This window comes from Cnephaeus nilssonii, assembly GCF_951640355.1.
Source record: "Cnephaeus nilssonii genome assembly, chromosome: 20".
NCBI lineage: Eukaryota > Metazoa > Chordata > Mammalia > Chiroptera > Vespertilionidae > Cnephaeus > Cnephaeus nilssonii.
In genome coordinates this window covers 28,760,515-28,784,755 of record NC_137091.1, presented here as the reverse complement: position 1 = coordinate 28,784,755, position 24,241 = coordinate 28,760,515, and the positions used below count along the sequence as shown (strand labels likewise).

At 50.7% G+C, this 24,241-nt stretch overlaps 1 protein-coding gene across 2 annotated transcripts; it reads right to left on the bottom strand.

Moving 5' to 3' along the window:
- Positions 1 to 1,170: 1,170 nt before the first annotated feature.
- WFDC1 (WAP four-disulfide core domain 1) lies at positions 1,171 to 23,917 on the bottom strand. Of its 2 annotated transcripts, none has more exons than XM_079799575.1 (7): positions 23,674 to 23,917; positions 13,325 to 13,508; positions 9,512 to 9,595; positions 8,399 to 8,536; positions 4,853 to 4,891; positions 3,618 to 3,688; positions 1,171 to 1,590 (listed from the first exon to the last, which is right to left on the bottom strand). In XM_079799575.1, the coding sequence occupies exons 1-6, from the start codon at positions 23,887 to 23,889 to the stop codon at positions 3,630 to 3,632; spliced, it is 720 nt and encodes a 239-aa protein (XP_079655701.1). In that variant the 5' UTR covers positions 23,890 to 23,917; the 3' UTR covers positions 1,171 to 1,590; positions 3,618 to 3,629. The 2 variants fall into 2 exon arrangements, with proteins under 2 accessions (XP_079655701.1, XP_079655700.1); XM_079799574.1 differs by having other exon boundaries at positions 4,853 to 4,894; positions 23,674 to 23,914.
- Positions 23,918 to 24,241: the final 324 nt, after the last annotated feature.

Below are 24,241 nucleotides of genomic sequence, written 5' to 3'. Positions count from 1 at the left end.
AGACATAACCTCATTCTCTGAAATGTCTCCTGACTGGACGTTCGTGGGCAAAGTCGTCCTTCTTTTCCATCAACGTGAAGGTCCAGTCCTCCCCAGGCGGCGTGACGGATGCCCACTTCGTGCCCCGTTTACAGGAGTCACTCGGCTGCTTCTCACTCGTGTTCTACACACGAAAGCAGTAAGACAAGAATCCCTTTGAACGCACTGACGCTCAGAAATGACACACACACCAAGGCCATCCATCTCCACGTTAAGCGGGACGTGGACTATTTTCCAAGAGAACGTGTATAGTGTGCATGGGGTGGGGACGTGCAGGGGGACAGGGGACAGGAGCGTGGCTTGTTTTTAAAATATGGGTACTCAGGCGTTGCCTCCACATTTGGAATGCAAAAGGTTGAAGCCTGCCAAACAATTCATTGATACCAATCACCACAATCTGTTTTTAGAGCAGGTTGTGGGCTGACCTGAATCAGTTCCCCCACAAACCTATGAGCATCTGTGTCCCTTTTTCGTGCAGACGCTGTCGAGATTTGAATTGTGTAACAGATGCCCTCCGGGCTCTGCCCAGGCCCCTGTGGGCCCTGTGTGCCCAGGAGGGGGGCTCCCCTGGAATGGACGGCCCCTCCCCAAGGGTGGCCCTGCCCCCTCATGGAGGTGCTGGGAGCCTGACACACACTCGGCACCCCTTCCCCCGATGGGCGGATTCCACAGATCGCTTGCAGAATGAACACGTAGGCTTCAGGCTCAACCATCGCTGAGAATTCATTATGCCAAGCGCAGGGCCTCTGAGTGACCACACGGGTTCCTGCCCTGGAGCTGGCCTGGTGGGACTCAGGCTGCCTCGAGGACGCCCAGGGGTGGCACCAGTGACCCTCTGCAGCACCCTGACACCTCCCCTCGTCTGACCTTTTCCCCTCCTGTCCCACTTCTCCACCTGCCGCCTGTTCTTCCCAGAAACTTCCATAATACGTCACTTTCACCAAATCCTCCTCCCAGGACCCAGTTCAGAGGGATCTTAACTAAAACAGCCCACACGTGGCCGGAAAGCAGGGCTGAGCTGACTCCCCAGCAACACCCACCCTCCCTCTCACCCCCAGGAGCCCGTGGCCTCAGCCCTGGTCCGACTTAAGGCCGTCCGGTGGTTAAAGCTATGAATCACGCATGGATAGGTACGTTCATCTTCATTTTATGATGAGCGAATGTATTGGGAGAACGTGGCTATATTTTGAGACTCTGGGAGGGCTGGGTGCGTGCCCACCAGAGTCGGGCCTGGACGAAGACTGTAAATGACATGAAAAGGCACTCTGACTTAGGGAGGAGCTTCGCCCGTGCTCACAAGGCAGTGCCTTCTTCCCAGGTAGCGTCTGTGAGATCCAGGCATTTCCAAGGCGACAGAGCAGGACCCGGCGCCGGTCAGCGGCTCCCACCGTCACCCAGCCAGGAGGGCACTGGGGATGAAGCCGGTGTCCTGTCTCTCGGCATCTCTGAGGTGATGCTCTCTGAGCTGGGCATGACCTCTGAGGGTCAAAGCATTCTTATACAACGGTGTCCAAGGCTTAGCAGAAAGTGAGGAATGTCCTTTCAAATTAGCTAAGAAGAAAGCAAAGAAGAAATGAATATGAGCCATTGCTTAGGCAATACGTGGGGTCACAAATCTGTGTCATCCTCTTCCTTCTTCCCCACCAGACACCAGAAAGGTGCCAGTTCTGCAGAGACTAAATTCTTAACGCACTGTGACATCCCTGGAGGTACCACCTTACTTACTTCCTAACACCTCCCTCCCATCATTCCCATTTTATAGGTGAGGAAACTGAGGCTGGAGAGTTGAAGTCATTGCCTAGGTCATGTGGTGGCAGAGCAAGAATTTGAGGCCAGGTCTGTTGGCTCCCAGAAGCCATCCAAGAGGCCTCTCACAGTCTGTCCTTCCCTCCTGGCCCCCGGCACGTGCACGTTTAAGGCTCACAGCCCGCGGTGGGTCAGACCCGCTGCAAGGACGGTTCCTGTCATCAGCAGGTAATAGACTTGCCGCGTCAGTCCCCACTGGCTCGAGATTTCCCAGGAGGTCTCACACCAGAACGTTCTGGAATCTGAAACCTGATGCCTTTCAAGGACATCCTGGGGAAACTGCCCGTTTCCAAGGGCTTTTGTTGACCATGTGTCGACGTTCAGCTTTCCCAGGGGATGGTGGGTATGAGGCTTTACCTGCTAAGACCCCTCCAGTTGCTGGGGTCCCAGAACCCTTGTGTTCACCTGCATCTGAGAGCAGAGCCTGTGCCTCACCATACCTCCTCCGGGGCCGGCCTCCCCAGCACCATTCTGTCCCCGGGGCTTCCCTGGGGCTCCTCTAAGCCAGTGATTTCTAACCACTGTGCTGTGGCACTCTGGGGTGCCAGGAGAATTTTTAAAACATGCAATACCTAACTGTTTAGGCACAGGCCCTGACCACCTTTCCCTTCGATTGCCAAATAAAAAAATAACTACAGCCCAACCGGTGTGGCTCAGTGGTTGAGCGTTGACCCAAGAACCAAGAGGTCACCAGTTCGATTCCTGATCAGGGCATATGCCCGGGTTGTGGGCTCGATCCCCAGTGGGGCTGTGCAGGAGGCAGCCGATTCATGTTTCCCTCCCATCAATGCTTCTATCTCTCTCTCCCTCGCCCTTCCTCTTTCTCTAAAAATCAATAAAACATATATATTTTTTAAAATGACTACAGCCAACACAACAATAACCATCTGGTGTGAATGAATCAACATGATACCAGGTGTGTGTTTTTCTTTGTCAGATGGGCAAACTTAATATATATTTTTGGTGTGCCACAGAATTTTAGTGATTAGTGTGTGTGTGTGCTCTGGGATGAAAAAGGCTGTAAATCGCTGCTTAAGCCAAGATCTTTCCCGCATCAGGACGTTTCTTCTTCCGGCTCTATTTGCCTGGGTGCTCATTCTCCAGGTCTTCCGACGGCAGCACCTCCTCATCTCAAGTCTTGGCTCCTCCCCCAGCTTTCCGTGACCCCTGACCCCGTCTGAAGCTGCTCCCAGCCCAGGCTCGGCTACTCCGCACCACATCGCCTGTCCGCTTCCTTCCCACTACTCGCTGCAGCCTGTCCCTTTCTTGCTGGCTTACTTGTTGACTTGTTCAGTCTCCTACTAAAGGATGTAGGAGATGCACCCCCCCCGCCCCCACAGCAAGAACTCTGTCTGCTCTCTTCACTGCGTCACCCCCACAGCTCCCAGCCCACTGCGGTGCCGTGCGTGACTGTTGAGCACCTGCCTATCATAGAGCTGGCCCTCGAAAGAATCGTGTGACAGAGGGAGGGACAGATGTCATGGGACAATGGAGGGCTTGTCTGCCTGTTCACGGATGCATTAAGGCAAGGACTGGAAAGTTAAGTTACAACTTAGTTGAGTCTTTGGATGTAGGTCTGGAGGGTATAGAAACGCCCACTCTAACAACACAAAGAGTTCTCATCTGTTCACTCTGAAATGATGAGGGAGTTTAAAATTCTACCCGCAGGTGAAGCCCCATTCTCACCCTCCCACCGGTCAACTTTGTGGTGAAAGCCTCCTCGGATAGCTGGCTGCACAAATCCCCCCTCCCTGCCATCGACTCCCACCTACCCCGTGGCCGCTTTATTCAATGTGCCTCTGTCGTCCTTTTCCATGTTCCGCCACGTTCTTGGTGTCACCCTCTGCAAAAAGAACAGGGCTCTGTCGGGACCGGCATGTCGATTCCTGCTCAAAGCCTCACCAATCACTGCTAAGTTAAGTCCAAATACATCAGCCTGGCCCTGTCTCCCCGTTTCCCACAAACGAGGTACACAGTCCCCCCCTGCAGTCCCTCCCCTTTCCTCGCCAGGCCCCATCACCTGTGTGTCCTGGCCCTGCCCACAATTCTGGCCTCATCTGCTGCCACTCTCCCCCTCGCTCACTAAACGCTCCAGCTGCACTGATGGCTTAGTTGCTGCCAGGATTTTCACACCTGCTGTTACTAAAAACCCACTTGGCTTATTGTTTGAATTTCCGGTTTGACATTAGCTGCATGATGGCAGGGACTGGTCTGCCATGTTCACAGACGTAGCCCAACTTCCAGCACAGAATGAAGAATAGAATAAAGAACGAATAAGCATAGAATGCTTGATAAATGCTTAATCAAGATATGATAGATGCGTGGGATGATTAAATCAATTATTGGATGAAAAGATGGCTGGCTGGATATAGATAAATGGATGCATGATTGAATAAATTATTAAATGGATGATGAATGGATAGATGATTGAATTATTGGGTGGACGGAGCAATGGATAACTGAATGGAATGATGGTGTCAGCCATATTTTCCAATTCTGTGAATGAAAGTCTCTCCAATCCCAGGTTCTGATGTTTGATGTTTACCATGAAACCACATTTGCTGTGAATGCCTCTCGACTCATACCTCCTCCGCCCCGCATCAGACAACAGCCCTTTTACGTTGTTGACCAATCCCGGCTTCTATTTTGTCTCCTATGAGACATCCCTGAGCTGCTGCCGCAGGCCCTCTCAGCCACCAGTCTAGCGGCTCCTCCACCCTCCAGCCTGCAGCCTGAAAGGGCTCCCGTCCGTGTCAGATGCCACCTGGAGGACTGCCCAGGTTGGAGAGACTTTCAGAACAGAAATATCTTGGCGTCCCACCCCCGCAACCCCAGAGTGTCATCTGATGACATAAAAGCACCTGGGGAGGTTATGGCCATTTCCCTTCTCAGCAGCTTCAAACGATAGTTCTCCTGAGAGTCCCTGGGCCTTTCTTTTTCTTCTCCACCCAAGAATGCTCACTGTCCTTTTTAGGACTCTGTCAAGCAAAAATGCTTCTTCTCTTACCTGGATACTTTTTGTGAACTGTATGTCTTTGGAATGGCTCTTCTGGAAAACAAGTGAGAGGATTAAACACCTTGCCGGAATTTTAGAAGGCCCAAACCACTCTCATGCGAATACTAAAGAACTGCTTGTGTTTTTCATTCTCATTCTAACAAGAGTGTACAGTAGACTTTGCCAGAGGCTACATGGCTTTGGTATCGCAGCTGATCCAATGCAGAAGCAGATGTGAGAATCCAGTCCTCTTAATTCATATACAGAATTGTAAAAATGTAGAACCACACCATTCCTCTCACTGGTATTTTTTCTGTTGAAATATGTTATTTTTTAAAGAAAAATGTTACTTCTGTTTACTACATAATGAATTTATCATTGTTATTTTAATGAATTAATGCATAAATACTTTTAGTGTCTCAGCTTTAGTTTCTAATATGGTAAATATCACAGTCATACAGAGAAGTGCTCTGTGGGGGGGTCCTCATTATTTTTTTAGTATAAAGGGGTCCTGAGACCAATGATGAACTGGATGCAAAATTTCAGCATATTGTTTAGCAAATGTTATTACAAAATATGTTCACCTGGGGAGTAAATAGTATTGTTTTAGTCCTTTCAAAAGAGATTCAAATGTCATTACTGCAAATGACAAAGTAACTCGAGACTGAATCTTCACTTAACTGCTTCACCAATCCTCTCTGAGCCTCAGTTTTCTCACATGGAAATGGGCATAAAATCAGTACCTCTTCAGTTATTGTGAGGATGAAAAGAAATAATTTCATTTACAACACATGTATGCAAATATTAGAAGAAACCATATGAAATTGACATTTTTGTGTGTTAAAAAGTGGTCAACCCTTGGCAATTTCATGTCTCAAATGGCTTCTCCCTGTTGAGTGCCATTAACCCCACCTCTTCCCTCAGCCCCCACAGCAGGAAAACATTTGGGAGAGAGTGGAAATCTGGTCAGAACACAATATTTCACATGCCAATGCCAATATTGGGCAGCTCACATCTCCCCTGCAGCGGCTCAGCCATGTCTGACAGCTGCAACACTAACAGATCACGTTTGGGCACCTGAAACTCATACCATGCTATATGTCAATTATGTCTCAATTAAAAAATCACCTTATGCCTCGCTGAACCTTTTGTTTCCTTTTGTGCTGTGGTCACCCTTAAAATCATCTGGGTGTTTGGGACCAGCACTGACAGTTACTGTACAGGCAACAGGGGCCAAGGGGGGCAACCCGCATGCTGGGGTGGATAGCTTATCTGCAATAAGCCAGGTTCAGGACCTTTTCCAGGCCCGAGGCTCTCTGAAACATTCCTGCTCCTGCCTCTCCCTGGGATGAGTTTTGGCTGGTCATGCCTGCTCACGACACAGCCGGCCAAGTCACCTGTCAGAGGGCCCAAGGTACTATTCTTCTCACTTTCTGTTCGTCTAAAATATGTAGTTTAAAAAATAAATAAATAAAAGGCTTCTTCCCTGATCGCTCTGGTTCAACAGTGCCCCTCTCCCCCCTGAGACCTTTGCTCCAGGGAAAGTTGTTGGAATTCAGGGTGGTTTCAAACTCCCTAAAAGTACCAACAATTCTAGTTAAGTGGAAATCCCCCTGGGGCCAAGGGTAGAAGTTTCATTTGCATTCCTATCTGCAAGGCTCAGATCTTCCTGTGGAGGGGAGGACACACACACACACACACCACACACACACACACACACCACAGTTCTTTGGAGCAGGTGAACAGGCTCCAAATTCCCATTCTGCTCCTTGTTAGCTGTATGCACTGTCTGGGCAAGGTCTTGAACTTGTCCTCCCTTTTCCATAAGACAGAGAGATAGTGGCATACATTCCCTGAGGACCTACTACGTGTCAGGCGCTGCTCTAGGGGCCTTTCAGGTGCTCTCTCATTCAAGCCTTGTCACTACCCCAGGAAGCAATTACTATCATGACCATCACTAGCTCCTTTTACCAATGAAAAAACGGAGGCTAGGAAAGGTTAGGTGACCTGCCCAAGGTCACCAGAGAAGAAAGCCGTAGGATTCGAACCCGTTTCAGTGGCTCTGAGCCTGCACTCTAAGCATACATGACACTGCCTTCTGGTCATACCCCGCCTTCTGCAGGCTTGAGCTAAAGCGTAAAGGCGGTGTCTCTGAGGCACTCCATCAACAGCAGGCATCACTTCATCGATCTCTTTGCTTATCTCTGGCCTTGAAGTGGCTTTCATATAACGAAATGAGCAAGATCAGGGGATGATAAAGGTGGAGTGGTTCCAGGCCTTTCCAGTTATGAAAAATGACACTACAGTCCAAAGGACGCCTGACTCGCCCGCAGCTCGCTTTTGATAAAGGCTGCTCCTCTCATACTCCAGCGTGTTCCTGCAGGCTGGCCTGCCCTCGGGGGTTTGCATTTGGTGGACCGCATACCCCATCTTCCTAAGGTTTGATTTTGGCGTCTAAAGTTTCTCTTCTGTGCTTTGAAGCACGAGGCATGGCCGCTTAGCCATTAAAGCCCATTGTACAGATAAGGAAAATGGGGCCTGGGAAGGTTCTACTATTTGGGACACACAGCCATGAGGGGCCGGTGGCCATTGGAATCCCAGGCTGTCAGGCTGGAGAACCTGCTAGTAACCCAAACAGCAAGTGAAATGTTGGAGAAGTCACAATTATGCCTAATCGGTTCAATTTGTTTCAAAGCTCAGAATTCCAGCGATCAGGGTTCTCAAAAACAGTTCTAATGTCTCATAATTTTCTTATTTGCAGTTACAATGATGCTAAATGTACAACTGATTTAATGTGTATGTCTTTCTCGAAACACTTGAGAGAAATAAATTTATCAAATCGGGGGGGGGGGGCGGAAGCTTTGGCCGACCATGCACTCTGACGTGTCCTTTTGGCCAGGAGGGTCACTGTAATTATCCTTGATCTTGACTCAGAGGGCAGAAGTGGGGACGTGGGCCTTGGAGTATGTGGACTCGAAGCTCCAATGAGCTCACCTTTGATAAGCTGCCCTACATCTCCCCAAAGTTCCAGATTCTTCACTTGCCACACATTTCTTCCAAATCCACACCAAACCTCTCAACCTTACGTCTTGCATGAGGCACATGTGGGTTTTAGGTACCACCATCCAGTCCTTCCACTCTTGGGAAAATTATGCAAACTAAAGTGATGCTATTCATACTCCCCAAAGACAGACTAATTAAGCCACATTGAATGAGGGTTCTCAGATAATTCAAAACATAGATACACAGGTGGATATAAAATCTCAGATGTTTACTGAGGCCTTTATGTAGGATTTAAATGAACCCTCATAATAGCATGAAGTGTCCCCATTTTACAGACAAGAAACCCGAGGCTCAGAGACTGAAGCACTTGACCCCAAGGTCAGCCAGCTAGGAGGCGGCAGGGCTGGCGCGGGGGAAAGGATGGAAGATTTGAAAGAGGGTCATGGTGGTAGGACAGAAAGCCCGCAGCCAGGCTCCGGGGGCCAGTGGTTTCATCTCGACATGTGGGGGTTACAGGAGGGTGAGTTTGGGCGGGGCTTGGGCACCCACACTCACCTGCTGGGCCCTGCTTGACGCACTGCCCGCGGTTGGGGATGCCCTTGGCCATGTCACCCGGGCTCAGGATGTGGCACTCGTAGCCTGAGGGACAGAGGAGTGGCTCCGCCCCGTCCTCTGTGGTGCTGCAGGTCTCTGCTGTGGGAAGGACACATGCCATGGAGACAGTGAGCGCAGTGAACACGTTATCCAGAGGGGCCACCTCTCGACTGTGCCCCCAGGTTCCAGGCTGAGCCTTGGTTTTCACTCAGTGTCATGTGTGCACATGCACATATGCACACATGAACACATACACACACAGGGAGCAGTTCAAAGTCATATCACGTGCCCTCAGATGCATAGTGCTATGCAAACATATGTTCACTCACACACTCTGAAACACATATGCTCATGCTTATAGTCACATGTGTACACACATATTCACACACAAAAATCCTGAAACATACACACACACTCACACATCACACACACACATTTTCACCACCCCCACAAGTCCTAACACATATATACACTACACATACAACCATCCACACACATGTTCACATGCACACAAATCCTGCGCACACACACACATCCACACTTATAGTTACACACATTTACATGAACACAGATGCACAAATATTCAGACATACACAGCCAGTTTCTTTCACAGCTGTACACTCTCATGGACATAGTCACACACACAGAAGTGTGCAGAATCACAAGCACATGACATACATGAAGGGTGCACAGTTGAACCCTACAGTTCTCTAGGTCCCGGGCCCACATGTGGTTCCCATCACCATTGCTCCCATCATCAGGAGGCAGCAATCCCCTTACTAGGATTTTAGGGATCTGCAAACCAGCCCCAAGCACCCTCCCTCTCAATTCTCCACCAGGAAGGGGGCCCCATTCCCAGGGAGAGTCAAACTCTGTATTGTCCTGGGGATGCTGAGAGCCTGGCCAGGCCCCCCTCCCTCTGTGTTGGGGTGGGGGAGGCTATAAGAGGTCTGAGTATTTGGGGGCAGGCAGTGTGCTGGAGCAGAGGAAGCCCCTATTATCAGTATTCTGGTGGCAGCTTGAAAAGGGGGATCCTGGCTATGACGTCAAGTCTGGGCTTGATCCTGTAGGTACCTTGTAACACCTCCTCAGGGCCATCTAGGAGCCAGCCGTTGCCACCAAGCCATCGAGGTTTCGGCTCTACCAGCCAATCTACAACTAACAAAATAACACATGGTTAAATTGAGGCCGCCCTCAGGCAGCTGAGAAATGCCCCAGCCTCTGGGGGAGAAACCATGGTGGTTCTCCAGCATACACTTGCCCTTCCCTTTTAGTAATAAAACTTTGCGTTTCGGCTGGCCACTGTGTGGCCAAGCTGGAGACTACATTTCCCAGCCTCTCTTGCAACTAGGTTTGGCCGTGTGACTGAGTTCTGGCCAATGGAATGTGAGCAGAAGTGATGGTGTAACTTCTGGTCTTGCTCTTGCATCAATGCCTGTTTTCTCCCCTTTGTTTCTCTCTCCCTCTTCCCACAGGCTGGGAGCCACTATGATCTTGTGGAACAACAAGATGGAGGGAACCTGGGTCCTTGGATGACTGTGGATCAGAGCCACCTGGCTGCCATGAACCATCTGTCTACCTCTGGCCTATTAACTGAGGGAGAAGTAAACGCCTCATAGGTTGGGCCCCTGAGTTTATGGGTCTTTTTGTTACAGTAGCACAGCTTGTTCTATAACCAGCACATTTTTAACCAGAAGAGTGACCCACTTAGACTGAAAGGTCTTCAAAAATCCAAAGCAGGGGTTGAAAGCCCAAATACTTCCCGGAGGCAGATAGATAATATAAAGGAGAGAATCGGGCCAGGTGGGACAAACAGATATGGCAAACTAGAGCGGGTTTCTGCCTCAGTGGGTCAGCTGTTGGTCAGCTTTGGTCAGCCGTTCCCAGTGTTTCCAGAGCTGATTTTTGATTTAAGCTATAAATCTAACTAATATAAATCTTCTGGTATTTAAATGTTTGGCATCTAGTAATTTAAAAATTTTAAAGCACTTTGGAGATCAAATGAAATTGGTCTGAGATTACATTTGCTTCTGACCTCTGCTTTAGTCGGAATCAGAAACATGATAAAATTGAAGAGGTTCATGTGCTGTCTAGTGCCTTTGAAAGTACATAGATGGGTATTGGTAAAAATGCTGGATCATCTCACAGCGTGGAAATTGAAACAGCAGGGGAACAAACAAATAATTTGCAATTTCCAAACAAGAGGGATGGCATGATGACGCTCCGCAGCCACTATTTCCAATCTTGTGGTTTTTCCCTTCTTCTTCCCACCACACAATAGAAAATGTTTTCAGTGCTATCTTTTACCGATAGGAAACCTATCAATATTTATCATTTGTATTCTCCTCTGCATTGGTCAAAGGTTTCTGAGCAGCAGGGAACTGTACACATTTTGCTATACTTTTTGGAATACTGAAACTTGGTTAAGACCTGCCATCAGTTTGCAGACTCCTAAAGGCCTGAAGGCCCACAGGCTCACCTCTCTGCTCCTTCACTAGAACTTCCTGGGGTCACCTGCTACCTAAACTCCCTGTACCCCAGCCCTTATCTCAAGATTCACTTTTTTGAAAACAGTCTCTCCACCCCCCCGGGGAATGCAATGAAGTGTGTAGGGCCTGATGCACTCCAAGTCATCTGCTCATATAAGATCATGGTTCTCAGTCCGAAGCAATTTTGTTCTCCACGGAACATTTAGCAAAGTCTGGAGATATTTTTGGTTGTCACAATGTGGAGTGGGGGTGGTATTGGCATCTAATGGATAGAGGCCAGGAATGCTGCTCAATATCCTACAATGCCCAGGTCAGCCCCGCAACACAACCTCAAGTAGAATTATCTAACCCCCAAGAGTGCCAAGGGTGAGGAACCTTGTGTTAAATATCATTACCATTGTTATTATGACTAACTAATGTCTCTTTCTGCTGGCCAGTGAAAACTAGTCATTTTATTATTTTATGAATCATTGATTCATTGAATAACTTTTAGGGGCCCAGAGACTGTTCTAGATGGTGGGGATATAGCAGTGAATAAAATAGACCAAATTCTCCTTGTGGGGCTGACCTTCACGTGGGGGGAAATAGTCAGTGAACACACAAATAAAACACAATATTCGGAGTGGACTATAAGGGAAACTGAAGCAGGTAAAGAGGGTAAGGGATGGCTGGAGGAGGGACTGCCATGCAGAAAGGGGAATCTTCCCCGAGAAAGTGGCCACCTCCGGACAAGGATCTGAAGGAGAGGAGGAAGTGAGCCGTGTGGGTGTCTGGGATTGGGATGTTTCAGGCAGTGAGGGGCCCTGTATACGGCAGGTACTGAAGCAGGGGCCCCACAACCCTGCACTCGGGGCCTGAGGCAGTGGACACCTCACAGATGACTGGCTGAAACTCTAGCTCTGCCTGCTGTATGACCTCTGCAGGTGGCTCGGCTCCTCTGAGCTTCAGTGTCTTCGACAGTAAACTAGGGCCGACAACAGTCTCTCCACCTCCTGGGACTGCGTGAGCATAAAATGAGATGATGTATGGAAAGGCCGCCAGGAATGTCAGGGACAGCTGGCCAGCTGTGCACTGCTAGGAGCAGCTGGCCTGGACGGCAGTGAGGCTACAGTCCCTGTGCCGTGTCGCAATCCCCAATCCGCAATCCGCAATCCCAAGGAAGGGGCAGCGTTTTTTACTTGCACACCTGGAGGGAAGCGCCCAATTGCTTCTTCCACCAGGAGGGGGCGCCATGTCGTCTTTCTTATAAAGGGCCTTGGAGGAGCCGCCTGGTCCTGAGTGCCAGCCCAGTCTCTGAACAAGAGGCAGTGCTCAAACGCCCCGGAGACTGTGATTCTGAGCAGCTTTAAGGGCTGTGATCTCACTCCAAAGGAAAAAAACTGTGGTCGCTCTAGCTTTGGCCTCGGGAGGAGAGGAGAGGGGCTAACCTCTGAGCCACCTTCAGTAACTGAAGCCCATGGAACCCTCAGGTGCAGTCCAAGCAGGACTGAGAGTGGAGACTTTGCTGCCCCCTTAACCAATTAGGGACACGTTTTCTCCATCCAGAGGGAGGTAGCTGTCCATCTCCCCTTCCCTCCTTTCCTCCTTCCCGCCACCCCCCCCCTCAGTGTTCCCCACGGGCTCCCTTCCATCCTGTCCTAAATCTTCTCTCCAGAAGGAATCTGAAATTCCTTCCTTTCAAAGATGAATCTCTGAGAACTGTTTCTCCCAAAGTCCTCCTTAAGATTATACATGTTATTGATGACCTGCTCCTAGCCCTGCGGGGGCCCAAGCGCGTCGGAAGGATCAGGCCCGCCGTAAGCTGCACTTTCTCATTTCCGCCCCGTTCTACTTGTGTTTGGGGGAGGGGGGGAGGTCTAAGGAGGCCACCAGCGAGCCGGCGAATTTGAACCCGGGGGTCTGCATCCCCCTGCCTCTCTGGGCACACCCCACCTGGACTGCTAAGGTCCCAGGTCTCCATCTCAAATGCCCCCGGGGCCAGGCATCGTGAGTGAAAGGGACCTGGACCCTGGTGGAGTCCGTGCAGAACTGGAGGCCCCCTTGCCACCCATGGGCACATGAGGCTCCAGCAGACGGTGGCCCAGGGAATGGGGTCCGGTCTTTTAATGAGAAATCTCCCCCATCTTCACAGGAGGGGTCACCACCCCCCCACCACCCCCGGAGCGCACGTTTCCTGCCCTGGAGCTCCCTGAGGGCAGCGCGCTCAGTACACCCAGCTTGGAGCTGGCTCAGCGAGCCGCAACCTTCCCGTTTCACAGACGGGCACGCCCACCTGCATTCCTCCCAGCCCACACCTCTGGGCAGGGCCCGGCAGGACAGTTCACCTGGGTCCTCCTCCCCCCTCCCTCGCCCACCCGCACCCGCCGCCTCCCCATTTCCCCAGCCCCGGGGCGCCTACCTGGAGGGGGCGGCATGGCCTCCAGGCAGGCGTAGGCGCAGCCGTTGTAGCAGCAGCGCCGGCGCTGCGGGCACTCGGAGTGGGCTTGGCAGGGCTCCGCCTCGCAGGCTCCGGGGGGCAGCGAGCGCGGGGGCGGCGGGCAGCGGTCCGCGCGGGGCTGCCAGGGGCTGGCCGCCTCCTCGGCCTGCGGGGGGAGGGCAGTGTCAATGGCGCCCAGGGCTGCTTGGAGCTGTGCGCAGTGGGCCAGTCGCTGGGCCCCTCTGAGCTTCTGAGTCTTCGTGTACGCACAGCAGAAGCAGCCTGGGCGGGTTGCTCTGAGGATTAACGAGGTTTCTCTGTGTAATAGCCTCCAACTGAGATGAGGGCAAGCCGATTGGGCAGCAAAAAGGATAAACGAATGTGACCAGTTTGTATGTTAAGCGTCTATCCTGATATATATACACAAATACATCACATGTATTTTATACATGTATCTATAACAGGCTAGATATGTGTGTCTATATGTATATATAAAAACGTGCATATGTGTGTACATGCACATATATATCTATATGCATATATATTTTATAATCCATATGGGGCTTTAAGAATTACAATTCATACATAGAATGGATAAATCCATACAACTTGGGTAAATCTCACAAACATAATATTGATTTTTTTAAAAAAGCCAGCTCACAAGAGAACACACAATCTGTTTATATTCTAGTTCAAGAAGAGGCAAAAGTGTTGTCTGGTGAGAGAAGTTAGGACAGTGGCCACTTCGTGGTTGGTGGCTGGGAGAGCAAGGGGATCCCTGGAGGCCGGCCCTGCTCTGCTTCTTGCTGGTTCACCTGGTGCAGATTTGTGGAGTTGGGCACACGATTCTTTGGGCCTTTTGGTATTATGTTTCAATAAAAGTTAAAAGACACAGTGCTTAACATATAGGACTTGCAGGCACGTGACTAATACAATAAGCATGTTAGAGGGGAGGTTGGGGGAGTTGGTCACACCAGGCAATTCACCCTTGGCCTCTCTGACCCCATCCATACCAGGAACACTGTCCTGCTCCTGGATATGAAAGTGGGGTGTGTGGAGGGCAGATCTTATACATCCATACACACACACACACACACACACACACACACCACAATTAGATATAGGACAGGTTCATTGAGAAGAAACACGGTGTCTTGCCCTACCCCCTGGCCTATGCCAAAACTGCTCCTGTCATCTACATTCCTATTTATAAACCCCCTCATTCCCCTGCACACATATTTCAAAATCCCACCCACTGTACTGTCCAAGTAAATAATGTCTGTCTGCAGACTGAAGTAGGATGTAGCCGTCAAAACCTACCCCTAACCTGCTTATGAAAGATCACCATGACATTGTGGTTCATGAAGAAATTAAGGTAAAGAACAGTTTGTTTGTTATGCACCTAACTATGTTTTCAAAGATACATATGCACACATGTAATATGTATATATTTGTACTAGAAGCCTTGTGCATGAAATTTGCACACTGGTAGGGTGCCTAGGCCTGGCTGGCAATCAGAGCTGATCAGGGCCTTCCGGCTGCTGGCCGGGGCCTCCCTTCCCCAGCTGCTGGCTGCTGGCTGCTGGCCGGGGCCTTCCTTCATTCCATGCCGCTCCCTGGTGGTCAGCACACATCATAGCAAGCAATTGAACTCCCAGTCTCCGGGTCTAAATCCCAAGGGAACACTTTGCATATTACCCTTTTATATATATTTTTTGGAAGGAGATACAAGAATACACAATCAAGGATTGCCTTTAGAGAGAAGAATTAGGTTCTGAAGCCAAGAGAGATTTCTCCTCATTGCTCACTATTTTATTATGTATATAACTAGTGCAAAAGAGTTTTGCCATGAACATGTTAAATTTTTCAATTTAAAGAAGACAATTAAACCTTTAGAAGTACTTACGAAGAATTTTTAATGACAGGAAAAACACTTATGTTAGTAAAAAAAATAGAGAAGGCAAGATACAAAATGGCATATGCCATCTGATCTGGACTAAAAAGACAGAAGGTCAAGGATGCCTAAACATCCTTCCCACACAGCTATTGCGGTGGCTGCAAACTCCATGCGCTACTCCTAATGTCCTATAGAGGGCGTCAGGCCACCGAGAGTAGGTCCAGAGGAGGAGCATCTTGGAATTGGTGTAATTACAAGGACTAGTGTTTTTCAAACTTCCTCCCAGGACTCCTCACCCCCACCCCAAGTCCCTACCCCCACCCCCACTCTCCAAAGAGCTTGGGCAGGTTGGTCTCTGGTCCCCACCCCAGCTTCATCCAGAGAATTCATCTTTTCTTCCTAATATAGGTTATTAAATTTGTGAAAAGTAAAAATGAGCACAAAGCCAACACGTGCAGGTAAGGAATGGAAGGTTTCAGGAAATTGGTGGTTCTTTCCCAAAACAAAGGGGAGATGGGAGCATGGAACTTCTGTCTCCTGGTTCAGCCTTTTCAATCTGCCCTGCTCAGCCCAGGCCCCCTAATTCCAAGTGCCATTATGAATAATTTCCAAGCTGCAAGCAGGGGGCATAATCCTACACCATTAGCTCTTAATTCATTTTCTTCAGAATTAACGACATTGGACTCATGTCGGGGTCCCACCTTTTAAATCCTGATTGAATGTGACAACGGCCCCGGCCTCCTTCAGGGGGTGGTGGGAATGCGTGGTCTGGAGGAGCCGGTTGGTTTTTCCACTTAGCCTGTTTTTATATCACGCCTCATTTATGAAATTTAACAGAAACTGGAGATAAGAAATGAAATACTTTTCACCACCTTCGACGCCTCCCAGGCAAGTACTCCCCTAATGGCACCCCCAACTTAAGGGGTATAGAGAGAGATCAATTTTAGATGTGCCACTACTCTCAGAGGAAAGTTCAAACGTTTCACAGAATTCAGAGAGAACAAAAGAGATAAGCGCCTTAGAAGTCAAATCTCCCGGAGTTATTTAGATGGGGCCTTGGAGACAACAGATGGTGATGGGTGGTAAAGGACTGATTTCCCCAAGGGGCCCAGGTGAAAGGATGAAATGCTTGGGGAAATATTTCATGTTCTGCAAGGTGATATTCAAAGAAGGTCCTAAACAAAGGATGTTTTCTGGAGTTCTGAGAAAGAATGGACTTTCATCAAAGAGATAAATAGATCACCCTTCAATGGCTTCCCAGCCACCAGGGGAGGGTGGTGTTGAAGGGCTAAAGGCCAAAGTCCTGGGCCTAAAGATCAGACCTGAGCTACGCCCAACCCTTCCATGTCTCTGACCTCCCTCCCACCACTCTGCCCTTGCTCATTCCTGTCCAGTGCCCTGGCCTCCGTGAGCCCCCTGGAACACAATAAGCCCATCCCACAGCTGGGCCTTTGCATGGGCTGGGCCTCTCAGCCAAGATCCCTGCCTGGCTCTGGCCTTTAAGTAGCTCCAAACCCCTGCTCACCATGGGAGCACTGTGTTTGACAGACTCATCAGTTTCTTGTTTTTCTCCCCTTACATAGGACTTGGTTTTGTTCCCACCTGTGTCCCAAGCACCTACACTCTCTGCAGCCCCAGCCCGCCCACCCCTCCACTGCCACTGAGCCTAAATAAAATAACGGCAGGTCAAATCCCCCTGGTCAAATGGCAGCTCACCTTTGGCTGACAGCATCCTTCATGAAAACCCAGAGGAACCTGGGATCTTCATCTGTTATTTCCATTCCTGCTAAGGGACTGTATAGCAGGTCTATTATCAAGCAGCTGCGGGACACATTTACAGTGGGCGCTTTCCAGTACTGCATGCCTTCCTTGGATATAAATGACTCTCTTCAATGAGAGTCATTGGCCTGGGGGCTACTTTCCCCTCCTTGGAGGCCTCTGTAGATGTGCCAAGCCATTCTGCTGCTATTAGGCAAGCAGGTTAGGAAAATGTCAGTTCTGGCTCCATGGTAGGAAGCCCAATGCTGCTAGTCTAAGTCTGATTCCTGGATGTCCAACCAAAGGAGGCTGGATAAATAGATAATGGCTCATCTGTACCTTGGAGCACCATAGCAGCCTTTGAAAGGGGCCACAGATCTACCATATTAACATACGCACCATATATGTTCAATGAAACACACAAGGTACAAAACAGTAAGAATAAGCCAGACACAATTCCATGCACTACATGATTCCCTTTATATGAAACGAGAGGCCTGGTGCACAAATTCGTGCACGGGTGGGGTCTCCCGGGATGGCCTGCGAGGATCGGGCTGAAACCCACAGTCCAATGCTTCCTACAGCTTCTACCTGCTGCTCCCGCTCGTTCCAGCCCCCCTGTCCCAATCAGTCCCAATTAGACGAGGCTTGCCACTGCAGCAGTGCTCGCCAGCCTTGAGCCCTGCGTCTGGCGCCCTCCTGAGGGAAGTGGTCTGCGGGATCGGGCTGAAACCAACTCTCTGACATCCCCCAAGGGGTCCTGGATTGCGAGAGGGCACAGGCCAGGCTGAGGGACCCCACCGGTGCACAATCAGGGCTGGGGAGGGACCGTAGGAGGGCTCCAGGGCGTGTCTGGCCCATTGCGCTCAGTCCCGATGGGCCAGACCCCAGCAGCAAGCTAACCTACCAGTCGGAGCAGCTGCCCCCTGGTGGTCAGTGCACATCATAGCAACTGGTCGACTGCCCCCTGGTCTTCAGTGCACGTCATAGTGAGCAGTTGAGTGGCCTTAGCATATCATTAGCATATTATGCTTTGATTGGTTGAACAGTTGACCGGTCACCGGACGACTGGACACTTAGCATATTAGGCTTTTATTATATAGTATGTCTCAAACAGACAAATGCAGAGAGACGGAAAGCAGATAGGTGGTTGCCAGGGGAGTGGGGAGTGACTGCTTAATGGGCCTGGGATCTCCCTTTGGGGTGATGGAAATGTCTTGGAACTAGAGAAAGGTGTTGGCTGCACAATATCGTGAATGTCCTAAATGTCAGTGAATTATTCATTTTAAAATGGCTATGTGAATTTTATCCTAATGAAAATTTCTAAAAAACAATACGAGTAAAATCCTATTAAGAAAAAAAAAATGCATGCAGAGTACAACGGCTTCAGTAAAGTCTAGGCAAACACACCCTAAAATGTCAACAGAGCTTATGTCAGAGGAAGAGTTTAAGTTATTTTTACTTAGGACAGTCTATCTGTACTTCTTTACAATAAACATCATTTTTATAATCAGGAAAAAGTTTGAAACCATTTCCATTTAAGGAGAAAGAATCCAGTCTCCAGACCCCTCCCAATTTCCCCGAGTCCCTCCCGCAGCCCTCCCCACCCCATTCATTCCATTAGCAAGAGCTTTCCCTTTCTTTGGAATGTTCCAGCAACTTAACCGTCAGGCCAATAAAAGCGCACCCCAGGACTCGTTTGTGTGGTACAGGAAGAAGGCCAATGTTCCTCTAAGCATTATGCACTCTTCCTTAGGAATTTGGACGTCACAGATCTAAAAATATGCCTCTCCCTAGAACAGAGGACATAGGGTTCCGTGTGCACTGGCGAATGCCATTTCCGGATGCCCTGGGACCGCAGCACTGGGCTCTGAGAGCAGGATTTGGTGCACGGCTAAAGGGACTTCCTGGGAGAGGTGCCCCCAAACTGGGACCTCACCCTGGGGACAAGCCCAGCTCATGCAGGCTGAGAGCAAGACTGCAAACTCGACCAATCCTTGGGTGATCCTTGGGTGTCTGCTGAGCCCTGCTGTGCACCTGGACGCCTTCTAGAACGTTCCATCCCCTCTATCCTGTTCTGGAAGGTTTTCATGTAATTTATTCATCCCTTTAATGGTAACTTCATAGTTCCCAGGCCAACTACATGCCAGGCCCGGGGGCTGGGAACAAGGAGAGCTGAGCTGAACCCGATGATGCTGTTCTTGCCTTCATGTGCCCCGGCTCCAGGACAAGGGACAAACACCAAACAAAAGGTCACACCGATAAAGCAAAGTAATTGCTTTCCTTGGTCATCTGCCAAAGTGGTTCCTGAAAACTAAACCGAGCCACACGGGAGAGAAGGACCAGCTCGGGAGCCTGAGGGACATGCACGGGCTGCCAGGTCCTACAGGGCTTTTGTGCTCGTCCCCAAAAGACAGTTACTGTGGATGCAAACAGGCAACAGACAGGCCCAGTTCAGGTAAAGAGCGGTTGAATGGCCTTAGCATATCATTAGCACTTTATCAGGGAAGACGCCAGCCCAGGACATGACTACCCACCCTAAACCGCTGTTCAGCTCCGGGTGGACGAAGCGCGAAGGGCGGGCGCCCGGGGAGCAGGATGCATGACAAAGAGCACCCTTGCTCCTGGCTGCTGCAGGCCCTCCCTGTCCCCTCCCCGGGGCAGGCACCTCTGGGCAGGGTGCACACTGCGCAGCCACTTGCCGCTGCCCTGGATGGGAGCTTAGGGGCAAAACAGACCCACAGCACAGCGCCGCGCTGGGATGGCGGGGCCATCCAATCTGCGGGCTGGCATGGCAGTGGCAATGGGCGCCACCCGGCAGATGCGATGCGTTGAGAGGCTCCTGCGAGTTAACGCGTGGCCAGCGCTTGGCCTGACGCAGAGGAAGTGTTCTTACGTGTTTCAGTCAATGCCAGGAAAGAGGCCCCGAACACCAGCTCCCCGGAACTGACCCTGAGCTCCCAGAACAGGCCACTAGGCTACTAACGAACATTCCACTTCTGTCTTATCTAGCCTCCTAAACGTTTGGCTCTGCGTTCTGTTTTGTTTTGTTTTGCTTTGCTTTGCTTTGTTTTGAATAGTGCAGATGTGGAGAAGGTGGCTCTTTGCCAGGCACAGAGCTCAAGGCTCTCCACGGTCTTCTCATTGGACTGCACAGCAGGCGCCCAGTGCTGCAGAGGAGGAAACTGAGGCCCAGAGGGGAGAGGCCTTCTCCTTACAGGCCTCCATAGGGGTCCTGTGGGAACAGAAGGCACGCCGTCCTCTCTGGCGCTGTCTGAGTCCCGGGCTGTAACGTACACAGTGTTCAGGAAATTCCTCGGGCCCGTTGCCCACTCTGCCGAGGGACGGGGCTTTGAGAAGGTGAGAGAGGGTGCCTGCGGCAGCGGGCAGACGGCCAACAGTTGGTCAGCGTCAACAACCAGCTCTCAGGTGCAGCCTTGGCCAATGTCCATAGGCTGAGACTCCCACCGTGGCTGGTTTTAGCCACCTGCAGAGGGTGCTGAATGAGGAGAAGCAATAGTTCCCCAATATCTACTATTTCCACCATACGGATACCATCGGCATTAGCAATCTTGAGAGCAGAGGGGATAGTGAGATGTAGTGGAATACGTAGGAAGTGATTCATTTCTAATGAGTGCTTCCTTCCTTTTTACAATTTAAATCGTATGATTTAATCTTTAGTAAGGGCTCTGGTTAACTCTCCAAGTGGGTCCAACCTGGCTTCAGCGTGCTACTGGGTCCCTGGCCTTGCCCCCGACCTTGGCCTGCCTTCAGGGCTGAAGGTCTGACTCAGCTCGGGGTGGGGGCAGCGGGGGCCACATGGGAAAGTCCTGTCTGAGTGTGTGGGCTCTGCTTCCTAGGACTCCTAACTCCCCTGTTGAACATTTGCTTGGGAGTTAGAATCAGAAAGAAAAGAGTCCTGGAAGCCATCTGGTCCTCTGCCTTCATTTCCCAGGCAACAACCTGAGGCTCAGAGAGGGGCAGGGAGTAGCCCAAGGCTGCACAGCTGGCGAGATGAATTCCTGGGCCTGGACCCTTTCCAGCCTCCCTGTCCTCTGAGCCACACTTCAACAGGCTGTCGTTCCCCAGGGGCTTGCTCTGAGGCAGTGCTTGCACTAACCTCTCCTGTGTCAGCACTGGGCTCGGGGGAGGGTGCTGGTGCTGGAGATCACCAGGGAGACTTCCGACCCAGCGAGGGCACACTTCAGGTGCTTGCTCCTGACAAAGGATGGCTAGACGCAACTCACTCAGTGTCTGAGGCCCACCCCGGCCTGTGTTGTTGTTTTTTTTTAAATTGATTTTTAGAGAGACAGAAAGGGAGAGAGGGAAAGAGGGAGAGAGGATTGATGTAAGAGAGAAACATCAATTGGTTGCCTCTCGTACACCCCAACCAGGGATCAAAACCGCAACCTAGGTGCCCCTGATTGGGAATCGAACCCACTACCTCTTGGTGTACAGGATGATGCTCCAGCCAACGGACCCATCTGGCCAGGGCCAGGCCTGTGTTTTAAGGAGACTACCTCATCCCCTGAGTCCATCACCCTCAACACCCCAGACTTGCCATTCCTCCCAGGGAGATGTCTGCTCCTAGGGCACCCCCCAACTAGGTGGCGATAAGACCAGGTGATGTACCAGAAACCCCTCTGTGGTACCAAGTGCCAATACCTAGGAGGATGCAGTCATCCTTTAGGCCAGCAAAAAGCACGGAGCAGTGAAACCTGGGAGGCTCCCTCTCCCTCCTTCCACACACACAGCCCTCTCCTGTAGGAAGGACGGCCCCTCGGGGCTCTGACACACCAGTTCTGCCCCCAACCCTCAGCCACATGGAGTCTTCTTCCGGGAATGGCCTTTCTCAGCTTCTTTGTTTTTCCTTTCTCCAAATGGTTGTGTGTTGTTGTTTTTTTAATATATTTTTATTGATTTCAGAGAGGAAGGGAGAAAGAGAGATAGAAACATCAATGATGAGAGAGAATCATTGATTGGCTGCCTCCTGCACGTTCCACATTGGGAATTGTGCCCTGAGTGGGAATCAAACCATGACCTCCTGGTTCATAGGTCAATGCTCAGCTGCTAAGCCACGCCAGCCGGGGCTCTCCAAATTCTTAATAATTCTTCAAGATCTGGCCAGGGTCTCGCCTCCTCCAGGAAGCCTTCTGTGACTATACCATCTCACATGAGCTTTTCTTCTTCCAAACACCTATCCTCATTCCAGCCACTACTACTTTTTTCCACTCCCAGTGACCTCCTGCATGGCCTATAAAATGTAAGCCCTGGAGGCTGAGATTAGCCTCAATATAGTTTAGTACACCTCATAGTACCAAGGTTCATTAAACAGTCTTTCTCCCATGTCTCTACCTGGCAAACTCCTATTCATCCTTCAAAGCCCCAGATTGAATGCCCCCAACCCTGGAAAATTCTCCCTAACTATCCTGGGGCAGAGCTGCATAAGTTCTCCTGTGCTTCCATTGTATTTGCCCATAATTTCCCCACAAGAATGTATTGGGCACCAACTTAGTGACAGCCACCTGGCAAGACATCAGGAACTACAAAAAATGAGACAGAATTAGGCTGTACCCTGAGGAACCTATATTCCACCTGGGGAGGCAAGCATCAACTTCTTTCACCATTATTTAATTGAATGTCACCCACATGCACTGACCACTTGCTATGTGCTAAGTAAGCACTTTTTGCATATTGAGTCACTTGATGCTCACACCTATGCTGAGCGCTGGTGTTATCTCCTTGACCTTCTATGCTTCTGTGCTCCGGGGTGGGGAGGATCTAAGATTGCACCTTCCTCCCCCCTCCCACCCTCTCTCCTAGTCCCCTTCCTGCTTTATTTCTCCCCTCAGCATTTGTCACCAAACCCACTACGTTTTCCTTTTATTTCTCACTTATTTTCTGCCTCTCCTACTGTAACGTGGACTCCTGAAGACAGGGATCTGATGGCTGTGTCCCCACAGCCAAGGACAGTGCCTGGTAAACAGTGGTGAGCAAACACCTTTGTTGAAAGAAACGTATCATTCTGTCTTTTTCAAATGAGCAGATGAGATCATGGGTGCTCAGAGAGGCCAAGCGATTTGCCTGACGTCACACAGCTGGTGCGCAGCAGAGCCTGAATTCAAACCCAGACACCTGGCTCCAGGGCACGTGCTTCTTGTCACTTGTTATGTCAGGCCATCCCTTTGTTCTGCCGTCACCTGTCACCTGACTGCCGCCCCCACTTGCCTCTGCTGCCCTGAAGGGTGGGAGCTGGTATTGCCATTTTGTACCCACTGGACCCCCCACAGTGCCTGGCCCAGAGCAGTTTCCAGTAAACATTTACTGAATTAGTAAATAACTGCATGAATGCATAAGCACATTGTATAAAACTTTGGTTGAGAGACAGCGCTCAGCCTTAAGTCCTTGGACCGAGGGGCTGCTTGCCAGGAGAAAGGAGACTCGGTAGGCAAAAGCACATCACAGGCCCCATGCACACTTCTGATGTTCTCTTTGCTTCTTTGCTTCCAGGCAAGGAGCCTTTTGAAGACGGGAGTTCCATCTGCCCACTACCCGACTTGGACACTCACAGAGAAAGAAAGACACCTGCCCTGCCTGAGTTTGGGGGAGCGCCTACAGAACAAACAGCGTCTGGGGATGGGCCACCTCCTCCCGGCCTCCCCATCCAGGTACTTACGTGGGATTTCTCAGCCAGCCTCGCATGCAATGCCCGTTTCCAAATACTCTTGGCAGAACTGGCTTCAAGGAGCAGCAGCAGCGAGCACAGAACCCAGATGACCTTCCTTCTGCTGCTGCCCATCCTGCAGCTGGTAGAGGGGTTTCTTCCCAGATGTTCACAGAAGAGGGCCCTGTTGCCAGGTGGGTCCTTTGAATGGGGAGCAGAAGTGTGCATGGTCTGCCAGACTCTCTTAGCTCCCCCTCCGATCATTTGTCCACGCCCAGCACATGCCCCCACCCCCAACCGCCCCCCCCCCCCCCCCCCCCCCCCCGGTGGTGGCCCGCCGCCTGGTTATTTTTAGCTTGCCCTATAACATCTGGCCCCAGAGACTCCAACCAGGCAGTTCAGATGGCAGTGGTCAGCTAGCCAGCAGCAGGGGGAGGCACACTCCCACACTCCCCCCCCCCCGCCCCTCCCGCTACTGACTTGCTTGGAGACGTGGCTGGGAGTGGCCCTGTCACTCTTGGAATATGAGCACTTCCTTGCAGTCTGGGGCGGTCTCTCCCAGAGGTGGTATGCTGGCTCC